The 13,128-nt window shown below is 31.9% G+C and overlaps 1 protein-coding gene across 2 annotated transcripts in view; it reads left to right on the top strand.

Moving 5' to 3' along the window:
* Positions 1-1,499: 1,499 nt before the first annotated feature.
* LOC126883281 (calcium-binding mitochondrial carrier protein Aralar1) overlaps positions 1,500-13,128 on the top strand; it is a 143,817-nt gene continuing 132,188 nt past the window's right edge. For both annotated transcript variants that reach the window (XM_050648623.1, XM_050648620.1), the window contains exon 1: positions 1,500-1,737. In XM_050648623.1, the coding sequence (XP_050504580.1) occupies positions 1,696-1,737 (42 nt within the window). In that variant the 5' untranslated portion in view covers positions 1,500-1,695. The remainder of the gene's footprint in view (positions 1,738-13,128) is intronic.

Below are 13,128 nucleotides of genomic sequence, written 5' to 3'. Positions count from 1 at the left end.
AGAGGAGAAGAGGACGACCCAGGAAAAGTGGCTAGAAGCATGTAAGGAAGACCTGCAAACAATCGTGATATCAAATTGGAGAACTGCGGCCATAGACAGGAGAAAATGGAGAAAACTGTGGAGAAATTCCAAGCCATGGGCCTGTAAGGCCAGTTGAGCTATATTATATATACAGTATGTCCCTGTAAGTTGTATTCATATGGAAAACTTTTTTATTATTAATTTTACGGAAAAAAGTTATTCTTCATAAAAAGCTCTGCATGGTCCAGAACCTAAGATTTAACCATCAAATATCAACTTTTTTGAATATTATACGAGGTATGTCAAAAAGTTTGAATTTCACTCAAGAGTAAAGTAGCTTTATTTTTCACAATATTGAAAATTGCTATTATGAAAAGTTGTTTGGAATTAAAAACTATATTCTAATATGCAATTACATCCTTCTAATTGAAAAAAAAAATTGAAAAATTATGGATTACTAACATTATTTTCAGTTATTTCAATTCTGATATCTCTTTTGTTATTAATTTTACGAAAAAAAGTGATTCTTAATAAAAAGTTCTGAATGGTCTAAAACCCAAAATACAACTATCTTATATCAAATTTTATCAATTTTATACGAGGTATGTCAAAAAAGATAAAAGTAAAGTACCTTTATAGTTCAGATTATTTTAATTAAAAGGATGTAATTACATACTGAAACATAGTTTTTAATTCTAAATAACTTTTCATAATAGCAATTTTCGATATTGTGAAAAATAAACGTATTTTACTCTTGAGCGAAATTCATATCTTTTGACATACCTCGTATAAAATTGATAAAATTTGATATAAGATGGTTGTATTCTAGGTTTTAGACCAGGCAGAACTTTTTATTAAGAATCACTTTTTTTCGTAACATTAATAATAAAAGAGTTATCTGAATTGAAATAACTGAAAATAATGTTAGTTTTCCAAAATTTTTCAAAAATTTTTTTTTCAATTAGAGGGATGTAATTGCATACTAGAATATAGTTTTTAATTCCAAACAACTTTTCATAATAGCAATTTTCAATATTGTGAAAAATAAAGCTACTTTACTCTTGAGTGAAATTCAAACTTTTTGACATACCTCGTATAATATTCAAAAAATTTGATATTTGATGATTAAATTTTAGGTTTTGGACCAAGCAGAGCTTTTTATGAAGAATAACTTTTTTTCGTAAAATTAATAATAAAAAAGTATTCCATATCGATACAACTTACAGGGACATACTGTATAATGCAAGGCATGGCTTAGGAAGAAACTTCAAATTTTGACTTCTATACGAGTCCAATAATATGCAAATTAGTGTCTTCCCAAATGACGGGACCTTTATTTTGTTTTGTATGATTGTGGACCATGAAAAAATATATAACCATCCTGATGATGGTTACGTAGTTACTTCCAAAAATTTCTGTTTTGTATCAGTTGTCAAAGTTAATCCTTTTCCTTAACATGAGATGGAGGCACCAACTGACAGCTCATCTGACCTTCAAAGATGTCACGCACGTCAATGCTGAATAAATCCTCCTCCACCCGCCTAACCTTACTCGCATGGTGTGTGTAATGATTAAAATAAAATAAAATAAGAAAACAAGATCCGCTAATTTTTGTTTCCGTGTATTAAATTTGATCTTAAACTTTTAAGGGAGTGTTTAATAGTTTGGACTGTAATGGACAAATTCAACCTGTTTAAGAAAGTAAATTGTCAAGAGGTGGGTAAGTCAAGAAAATTTAACACTGAAATTTCTTGTAATAAATGTATTGTTAGTTGTTTTTAATTATATTATAGTGATAATCAATATATAAACAAATATCGTTGTTGTTAATTTATTTGGAGTAATCTTAATATTGCATTTTTTTGCCAATGAAAGATAAGTAGAAAACCTGCAGATTTAATAAGATAATTTTGAATGTTTGGATACCACGAGACGGTTATTATGTAATTATAATAATAATTATATTCATCATCAACATCATCTGGACCAGTGATCTTAATAATTATAGTCTGGTTAGTCTCCAGCAATTAATTTTTAGATGAAATATTTACTACAATTTAGTTTAGGCTTTTTGAAATCAAGATGAAATTATAATTGAATATTTAATTATTAGTCAATTGTTAAAAATTGAAATTTAAATATTTGATCAATATTTGAACTAATAAATTACAATCCTACAGGTTATTGTCACTGACAGTATCTATAAATACTTTGAATTTGAAAATAATCTTGATGGATTATAGTCTTGAATATTTTTTTTCTCAAATTATATCAGTGTTTTTGATAACTTTTTGCATCTGCTGTCTACCAACTCATATGAGTTAATTTTGGTACTATAGTTTCTGCTAGGTGTCAATATACACTTCTCCAAGAAATTAACTCACCACCTTAAAAATTGTCATAATGTGTCGAAATTTCATAAACCTGTTGTCTGATTTAAGTGATTTTGAAGTTATACTTCTTTAGGCGCGATGGGAGTGAAATTTAATATGCGAGAATTCATCAAAAACCTTGTTCCCCAGAGCAGACGCCTTATACCTTTGCTCTGATTGGGTGTTCAAATGACATGACAATAATAATTGTTCAATATGGAGGTTATGATAAACAAATATTGTATATTAGTTTTTATTGTTGTGAGGACACAGACAAAAGCAAGTTTATAATTGTAGTAACTTTTAAATAGTTTTTAAAAGCAACAGGTACATACTTAATTGTAAATGTTTCAGTATTGTAATAAAAAATTACAATTTTTTCCAACAATTATTGTTCAGAAATCATTTCTTTGGTGCATTTTTCAATATGTTTGTGTGTGTTTTATTCTTTTATTTTTGTAATTTTTGGTATTGTTTTAACCCTCGTAAAGCGGTGCTTAGATTCTTACGTAAACGACGGTGCAGTGTGCATGTGAACCGCATCCGTATATCCATTGATTTTCATATGTGAATGTCAGGGAAATTGATTTGAAAGATAAATAGGACTTGCTTATTAAACTATGAAACATAATTTTACAAACAAAGTACTCATTTCTTCTTAAAAAAAATATTATCGTTGCATTACAAACACATGAAATTTTTCACAGAGTGAGCAACACAAAGTTTTTACACACAATACAGTTATGTCGGGACTTTCTGTCTTTTTCTGTGACATAAGTAACACCGACCTTGTCCCGTAGCTCTGTTAGCTCCAGGTGGAACATCAGAAACGTCCAATTCAGGATATGAAATTTTCATCATATTATGCACCCTACTGTCATTTTTCCAAAAAAACACTTAAATGCAAAGAGTTTTAAATGCTGTAATGGGTGTAGTGCGTTTAGAATTGAATTTAATGCGAATAAAAAAATGGACAAAAATAAAAAAAAATTATTAAAAAAGATAGGTGAGAAAAACGAGGTCTGTGGTGCAAGTGCACCCTGCACCGCCTTACGAAGGTTAATAAAAATGTTTGGAAAGTAGTAAGTATGGAAATTAGTTTAATATTTAAATAAAATATAAATAAACTGTTTAAAGTACATATTTATAATAATTTCGTTGGAATCATATAATAGAAGTATAACTTCTTACGTGCGTACAAAGTACACACACATTCTTTTTTTTTAACATGTTATAGCCTTATTCTTTAACAATATCGCTGTAATAATATTGTTGCTAGATAGGTAAATTGTCATTGTATACCGGGTGTACCAATCAAACCGTTTTTAAGTATCTAGTTCTCCATATTGTGTAGTTAAGGCACCCCGAAGTTCTGCTTGCTTTTGTCACTTGTTCCCTTGATTTTGAATACTACTAATTTTTGAATATTTTGTGGCTGTGCTAGTTTATTTGATGTTTTGATTTCCAGTTTCGTGCTACTTATCCAGGTCTCTAAATATATTGCTTCCATTTTTAAGTATCTATTTCTCCATATTGTGTAGTTAAGGCGCCCCGTAGTTCTGATTGCTTTTGACACTTGTTCCCTTATTTCCTCTTCAATCTTGTTGTAGCTCAATAATTTTATTTCCAGATACAGTGGAACCTCGATTATCCGTCAGGGCACTGGACCAAGGGTATGACGGATAATCGAAAAGAGGGTTAACAGAACATTAAAAAAAAATAAAAATTCATGGTATACCTAACTCTCAAATAACTATCTCAAATATAACTGATCAAACAACTAAGTGACACAATCAATGTTCGAATTTGAATCAAACTGAATTATGGCGACAGACAGATATTGACTGTAATAATTATTGTGCTGTGCGTTTTTATTTTCGGCTTGCGATTCTAAAAATAGAACTCTAAAAGCATGGTATCCTTTATCATTACCTATTTAAATTGAAATTTAATTCAGAGCCCTGAATAAGAACAAAAATTATTTACATAAAAATGCGGTTGTGGCATAACTGCATGTGAACATTTCAACGAATTTCGTTTGGTTTATCGCTCAAACAAAATTAATTGATGACTAATTTTTTTACTTACGTAGTCAATATAACTTATGTATGGACCCTGAGGGATAACAGAGGTGACAGTTAATAGAGAGACGGATAATCGAGGTTCCACTGTATTTATGTTTGCACCTTACTTTACTGATTCCTTTGATATTACTAAGCTTTTCGATACACGTTTTTATTGAATTAAAAAATTTTAAAAGTAAATTTAAAGCTTTGTTTTAATTTATACAGTTTTATTTTGTTAATAAAATGCATCTGAATAGTTTAATTAAGTAATTAATTTTAAATTAATCGCAGTTGAATTATAAATATGTACAAATACTAGATATCTATAGGTCAAAAATACAAGGCAGGAAAAAATAGTCCTGACTGATTAGTTGACAAGACTACTAGCCATGTTGGCTCAAAACTGTGAAGTGCCTTTTTAGAAGATACACTATTTGAAAGTGATATAGATGCATAATACCTATGCCCATGTTCTTGCAGTAACTAGTCTATAACATACTTGATGTTTTGTGACTTCTTCAGACTATAAAGACTTAATATCCCCATTCCACGAATATATGACCCTCTTGGATTATAGCGACAACGAATATTTTACTTTGCAAAATATGAAGAACGAAAGTAAATTGCAAATTATATTGTTGTTTATTGGAGTAATTATTAGAGCAAAATACTTTAGTACTTCTTGTGTTGCACACTCAAATATTCGTTGTCGCGATAATCCAAAACAGTTGTATATTCGTGGAATACACCATAGCTCTGTTTTGAACGATTTTTTTTTTAATTCATATTTCTTACTTTTAACCATTCTTTTAACTGAGATACTGTCCAAGAAGGCTGTGGCAATTTTTCTACCAGAGAACTATGGTATGAGACAACATTAGTGTTGTCTTAGAAACGTTGTATGTTTGCTTATTTTTCAGTTCTACATTAAAGACTGTGACAGACACGCAAATTTTACGTACGCAAGTTTAAAGATCGCGGACTTACTCTGCTTGCCGTCGGTGACACACAGCAGACTTACTCATACCGCATGGGGATGTCGTCTAGAGAAGATGCTTTGTGCTATTTAGCAATTCTGTCATATTACTTTAATAAAAACTAATAAAAAAAGATGAAATCGACAAGTGTGGGTAAAGCACTGGCTTACGAAAAGAGAGCGTTTATCAAATATGAATTTAGAAAATGTAAAACGTTATTTTTTAAAAATAATCTATATTGTCGGGATTTTAAGGACCGTACCTACTTACTTAGCCCTAAGCCTTTCTATCTTTATGTGTAAGGCTGGTGGAGTTGAGTTTGGCATTGTAGTCTCCATGCTTTCCGATCTTGCGTTAGGTTTCTTGCACTTTCCAATGTGAATCCCTTCTTCTCGACTTCTTTTCTGATTTCATCTACCCACATAACTCTTGGTCTTCCTCTTTTGTTTTTCCCCTGCACTCTCGTTTCGAACACTCGTTTTGTTAGCCTCTCATTCGACATTCTACACATGTGCCCGAGCCATCTAAGTTGTCCCTCCACTATTTTTTCATTGATTGGTTCTAGTTTTAGGTTTTGTCTAATTGTTTCGTTTCATATTTTGTCTTTGCTCTTTCTGTTTGCTATTTTCCTCAGGAAGCTCATTTCCATAGCATTGACTCTGGATTTTTGTCTCCCCGTCAATGTCCATGTCTCGCTGCTATACATGATTGTTGGTCTAACTACTGATTTAACGACTGCCGTTTTTACTTTCTCCGGTATCTCTTTTTTTCCCAAAAATGTTGTTTTCATAGCGTTAAATAAGCTTCCTGTTCGTCCCATTCTCTCGTTTATTTCCATGTCTTGTTTACCATTTGATTCGATTATTACTCCTAGGTATTTAAAATATTCCACTTGCTCTAGTTGTTTCCCGTCTAATTCTATTGCGTGTGTCTTGCTAGTATTTGAAATTATCATTGTTTTTGTTTTCTCTGTATTAATTTTTATATTTATGTTTGATAGTTCTTCTAGGATTTCAATATTGTTCTGTAAGTCTTCTCTGTTTTCTGCTATCAATACCATGTCGTCTGCAAATAGTAGCTCCGATAGTTGAGTCCGTTTCATTTGCCAGTATCCTAATGTTAGTTTTCCCATTCTTCTCTTGGCTTTCTTTATCGCTTCATTCAGTACCACTGAGAATAGCAGTGGACTCAGCACGCACCCCTGTTTGACGCCTTGACTTGTAGTAAATTCTCTGGATTCCTCGTTGTTGGTTCTTACTGTAATTATATTATTTTTGTACATATCCTTTATTACTTCTATTATGTGTCTGTCTTTTCTTCGGATTCTGTCAAACGCCTTTTCCAGGTAAATGAAGCACATATGTATCTCTCTGTTCTTCTTGATTACCTTCTCACTTACTTGTCTTAATGTGAATATTAGGTCTTGCGTGCTTCTGTCCTTTCTGAATCCACACTGTGTGTCTTCCATAGTTGTTTCTATTTGGGTTTTTATTCTTGTCTCTATTATTCTTGCAAATACCTTCCCAGGGATACTTGATATGGTGATACCTCGGTAATTATTACAGTTTCTCTTGTCTCCCTTTTTGTGTAGTGGTAATATGGGTAATATAATGTCTTTCTTCCAGTCCTTTGGTAATTCTGCTCTATTTATGATATTATTCATTAGTTCTTTCATGCTATCCATTCCCTCTGTCCCCATGAATTTTATCATTTCCGGGGTGATATTGTCCTTGCCTGGTGCTTTACCCAATTTTACTCTTTCTATTGCTTTCTCTAATTCCTCTCTTGTTATGGATTCCACTTGTTGTTCTTCATTCATTTCTTGTATCTCCCCTATGTTGTCCATAAGGGAGATTAAGGACCTACGTTTCATAAAATAAATACTTACATTTTACAACAAATATTGTTTTATTTAAAAATAATAATAATTGTCCTGATAGACCACCGTCATTCATTTATGTAATTTTTTCGTACGGCTGTGGGTACGATTCAGTCTCAAAGAAAGGATTGGCCCCCCAATTATGACCAATGTGAAAAGCCGCCCTGTACGATCCTTTATTTTTTTTGGAGCACATTATAAAGCTGACATCGCATGTACCCAAAAAGAATAGAAATTTATTACTTATTTATTATTTCATCACACTGATACAGCAGACTGAATAGACGAGATTTTATTCTATAATGATACGATATTGTACATAAAATGGCTTCACTTTTTTAAACGATGGCCACTTGTAATTTTTTTATGGGTCCTAAATGTCGCCAGTATAAACGCTTACTAAACGTAGATAATAACCCTAATAGGGAATATATTAAACAACGAAGACAATTTACAGTAGAACCCCGCAAATCCGAACCCCGCTAATCCGAACGTTCGGCAAATCCGAACCAACAGACAGTGAAAAAAATTTAAAAATTCAAGACAAAAAATTAAAAACATGTTTATTATACAGAGTAAAACCAAAAAATTGAACAATATAGGATTAATAGAACTTTGACATTTAAAATTTCTTAAAAATAAATAAATACTTTATACGTAGTGCTTATAAAGGTTAAATACAAACTTACTTCAGTTCTCTTGCAGTCAACTTGAGTCCAAAAATATTGTCCACACTCTTTCGTGAACGTTTACTCAAAATCAACGACAACGAAAGCTTTGAATTATTAGTTTGGGATAACTTTCGGATAATCCGAACTTTTCGGAGTCCGAACAGGCTGTCCCCCAATTAGTTCGTATTTGCGGGGTTCTACTGCTACTGTATTAAAAAATTAGAATAGCCCTGGTAAAAAGTTATTTGCAAATTAGGGCTGCATCCTCAGAATTCCGATCTAATCCACCACCAGGTAAAAAAAGCATTGCAAATACATACTGTAAGAAAAGGAAAACTCTACTAAAAATCTTTATGATTTTTAGTAGAGTTTGATTATTGTTTTGATCAGGTTTTGTTAAATAGAAGAATAATTTGATTTTTTGTAAGTGTGGTAAGCTATCAAAATTATGATGTGAAGTATATCACTTGTTTTTGATCTATTTTAATTTACTTAATACAAGGTAGGCATAAATAAACAAAATATTTTCATCAGGAGGAAGAAAACAGCCTATAAATAATTAGGTTTACTCAAAAACAAATAGGTAATCAAAAATAATTTAGTATAGCTTAAAATAGGTTTTTAAGGTTTTCTCAAAACTTATAAAATGTAACTTGTCTCCTTTCAACAATAAACGATTCAATTATTTATAGGCAATTTGCTTAATTATTGAAAATATAGGTGTAACTTAAACGTAATAAAATTATGGCTCGCGGCTCGAAGCAGTGATACAGGTATGGGCTACGAGTAAGATTTGAAACCGGTTGGATCGGCGAAAGTACGCGAACTTACGGTGACACGCGTGCGTAAAAGGTCGTCGAGCCATAAGTTCGCGTACTTACTCGCGTGTCTGTCATCCCTTTAAGCAATGGTATTGTAACGTGTTGTCTTTTTTGTTTGTCACCCCTGACTTCTTGAGTTTTTATTTTCGGGACAGTTAGTATGTGACACTCCGAGCGTTATAACATTATTTAAACATTTCTCTCCATTCTTATAATCAAATATTTTCAATGGGAAATAAGCCACCATTTTACCAAAAAAATGATTTTATTAACGTTTCGAAGCCCAAATCGGGTTTCATTGTCAAAATACAAAATAGTATTTTTTCCCGATTTGGGCTTCAAAACGTTAATAAAATCATTTTTTGATAAAATTTTGGCTTATTTCCCATTGAAAATAGTTGATTATAGAAATGCCACAAGGAAATAGCTTCAGAACAATATCTCCATTCTTAATTTATAATCGTCTCACACTACTGATTTTTAAAACGTCTACAATTCCCTTATGCACTTAAAAGTAGTAAATGTTCATCGTTTTCTTTCTCCTTTTTAAAACAAGTAATTGAAGACCCTGATGCAAGAAGGGAATAAGTAACAATATGTAAATTTTACAGGAGAAGCAAAAAAAGTTTTATTTTTTAATTTAAAATTTATGTTGGTTCATGAAGTAGGGCCTAACTAATACAACAGGTATATATGATTTTGCCGCCATTCTACCAAACAACAATGCTATTAAGGAAAAAAAATTTTGGTGCAATAATAGGATAAGTTTAAGCCTTTTTTGTACTGTAGTTTTTCAGCAGGTGCAAAAAGGGGATAAGATACATTAAAATCCATTTTCAGAAGAAATACTTTATTATTAAATGTGGAGTACTTATTAATAAAAATGAATATAAAATAAAGCAACGCAAATTTTAACAGAAAGTCTATTTCCTATTACCGATATTATTTCCTGCTTTTCGTTTTTGAAAGTTTTTCTATGCATTTCTTACTACATTTGCAATCATCGCCTTGTTTCTTTCTGGTACCACTTTTCCCGTTGTCGTAGATTTATAAGGTTCACCTCTAGCTCTTTTTATTTTCTGCACATTTCTTTTCCAGCTCTTGTGATCTCTTGTTTTCTTTCGTCCATGTTTATCATTTGCAGCCTCTTTATCAGCGGACTCCTTCTCTTCATATAAATTATTTTCAGATGCACCAGAATCATTCGAAGGCAGAAACTCGCTGCCTGAACTTTGAAATGGTTCATCCTCACTATTTGAACTCAATGATATCCTATGTTTTAGTAATAATAAAAAATCCTCGATATTTTTCTAAACCGTACCTCTCGCACTAGCACTATGTTAACTCTCCAACAGTTTCTCGGTGACTACGTGACTTAGATCGCGTTCGTGGCTTGTGCAGATACCGGCACCTTACCCAATCGCGGCAAGCCACTGGTGCAATAGTGGGACAGAATAACACACATATAAAAATTAATTCAAATTTGGTGCAAGAACGGGATAAGTTACACATTTCTTATATTGTTCTTGCACCAGACCATACCAGGGGATAAGTAGTTTTCTCTTATAATTTCAGTATCTATTACCTGTACATATCCTATACTTGCGCCAGGCAAGAACAGTTAATTTTTCAACCTAAATAAGCACCTATCTCGCTTTTGCAGAATTTGGTACTTATCCCCTTCTTGCACCAGGGTCTTCAATTGGAGTTAGTAAGTCTTAGGTTTTCACTCAAAGTGAGCGAAAGTATAACCGTAAGTCGATATTTGAAATCTTCGTGTAACTTTTCGTCAATTGATACATTATTTCACTAATTTTGAGTCAAAAAAATAAAAACCTTATTTTGTAAAAGGTATATGTATTTAAAATCCCTAAAAAGGGCTGTATCACAAAACGTTTTCGGAATCAACATTCCATCAACAGTGTTACCACAGGTTTACATGCTTTAAGCCACCAAAATGTACGGGTAAAAACCCTTAAATTGATTTTAAACAGTTGAGGTTTAAACCCCAACTGTGATAACAATGATGATGGAATATTGATTCCGAAAACGTTTTGTGATACATCCCTTTTTAGGGATTTTAAATACATATAACTTTTACAAAATAAGGTTTTTATTTTTTATGATTTATGGTATACAGCCAGTACAGGAATTTTTCCTTGGGATATTTTTAATTTTGAGTCATTTTTACTAAATTTTCGGTCATAATTATTGTTTAAACGGAAATTACTTCACAACGGGAACTAAAGATTCAAGCTCGACTTTTCAATAGGCTTCGATTGATATGTCACATGTACTATTTCTGCGACCATAATATGGCACTTCCGGTTAGAACTTTTTAACCGGAAATGATATAAACACTCCTCATCTTACTAAGGCACGTCGAATAATACATATATTGCTTATACTTTTTCTGTTACTTTAAAACGGTAGTTCCGGTTTCAACTCTAAAACCGGAAGTCTGCGGTCAAAGTTCTCATCTTTAATCCGGCATTGGTCGCTAGGTAGTTTTGTACGCGAGCGGTCGCGTTTGAGATTTTCTCTCATATCCAACTTTTGCTTTTTTTACAAAATTAAATTTTTAAAAGAGGTTTTAAACTTTTTTTATTAACTAATAATAAGAACATAATCATATAACATAAGATACATAATTATATGATAAGATACAAAAAAAAATGATCGGAATTAAACCAATATTAATCAATCTCCGTTTCTTCATAATTTACGGCACTGTACTTTACACAAGTATAACAAGAATGCTCTAAATAAATTGGTTGATGACAAGAATTACAATTTTTTTACTTTTCTATTTTTGGGGCAAGGGCAAAATGAACAAAACTGAATATCCGATGGTTCAGGTTTTGATGAGTTCGGTAATGTTATTTTGGCAATTCTTGCAACAGAATTCCAAAGGCTTAAAGTTAAGTTTGGAATTGTCGAACGATTTATAAGATGAGTTTCATCAACGATAAAGCCAATTCCTTTAAAAAGACATGACATTCTTCTGTTTTATTATTATCTTTATATACAAAGTGATTGTTGATTCCGCCAATATTTAACATTGAAAAATATATGTAGACAAGGCGCAAACGGCGGGTTCGTTGGGAAAAATATTCCCATGAGATATTTTTGCATAATCACATTCGTGAGACATCCCAGAATACGGTTCAAGAAGTCGCCCACGAGAAAAGTGGGCCAATTTTTTTTAACAATTTTTTTTAATCAAATTGCAAAAATCAATATTTTGGCCCGGACTAGTTTTTTTTATGTTTTTTGGACCATTCTGGACAAAAAAGGTCTCTTATAATTTTTCTCTAAAGTTGATCTTTTTCGAGTTATCAAGCAAGTTAATATTTGAAAAACGCGAAAATGGCCATTTTTAAGGCTTAATAACTCGTTCAAAAATTATTATTTTGAAAGTCAGAAAGTGACTAAATCAAAGTATAAAGTCGCCGTTACATGATCCTGAAGAAATCTGTGTCATTAATTTACTACTAAGCTGTTATTTTTAATTAATAACAATGAGTGGTTGTATCGTATTGACGCTGCTGTAAATGTGAGTGCGAGTAAGATGCACAATTGGACTGCTGGAATAGCTTCTCTCTCGCACTCAGCATTTACAGCCTCGCACACGTGCATTGCGCTTATTATTATTACTTAAAAATAACAGCTTAGTAATAAAATAATGACAAAAATTTCTTCAGGATCTTGTAGGTGGGGTTTCAAACTTTGATTTAGTCATATATTGACTTTCATAATAATAACTTTTAACCGAGTTATTAAGCCTTGAAAATCGCCATTTTTCGTTTTTTTTCAATTTTAAATTGCATATAAGTCGAAAACGATCAACTTTAGAGAAAAATTTTAAGAGACCTTTTTTGTCCAGAATGGCCCAAAAAATTAAAGAAAAAATTGTTCGGACCAAAAATATTGATTCTTGCAATTTGATTAAAAAAAAATTGTTAAAAAAAAATTGGCCCACTTTTCACTTGGGCGACTTCTTGAACCTTATTCTGGGATGTCTCACGAATGTGATTATGCAAAAAAATTTCATGGGAATATTTTTCCCTTCGAACCCGCCGTTTTCGCCTTGTCTAATGGTATTAAGTGGCCATCTACAACTAACCCGAGAAACAGAATATATGGTTTTCATTTCATCGACCACATCCACGGCGCCTTTTGTTACATTATAAAAGAATATTATTTCATGTTTTAAGTGGCAAAATAAAATTAATTTTTATACACAGTTAGTGGCGCCGGTGGTCGCGTGATGAGAGAATATCTCACATTAAGCGCACTGACTCAACAATCTGATGATACT

Source organism: Diabrotica virgifera, chromosome 4 (genome assembly GCF_917563875.1).
Source record: "Diabrotica virgifera virgifera chromosome 4, PGI_DIABVI_V3a".
NCBI lineage: Eukaryota > Metazoa > Arthropoda > Insecta > Coleoptera > Chrysomelidae > Diabrotica > Diabrotica virgifera.
This window is presented reverse-complemented; position numbering and strand designations above follow the sequence as displayed.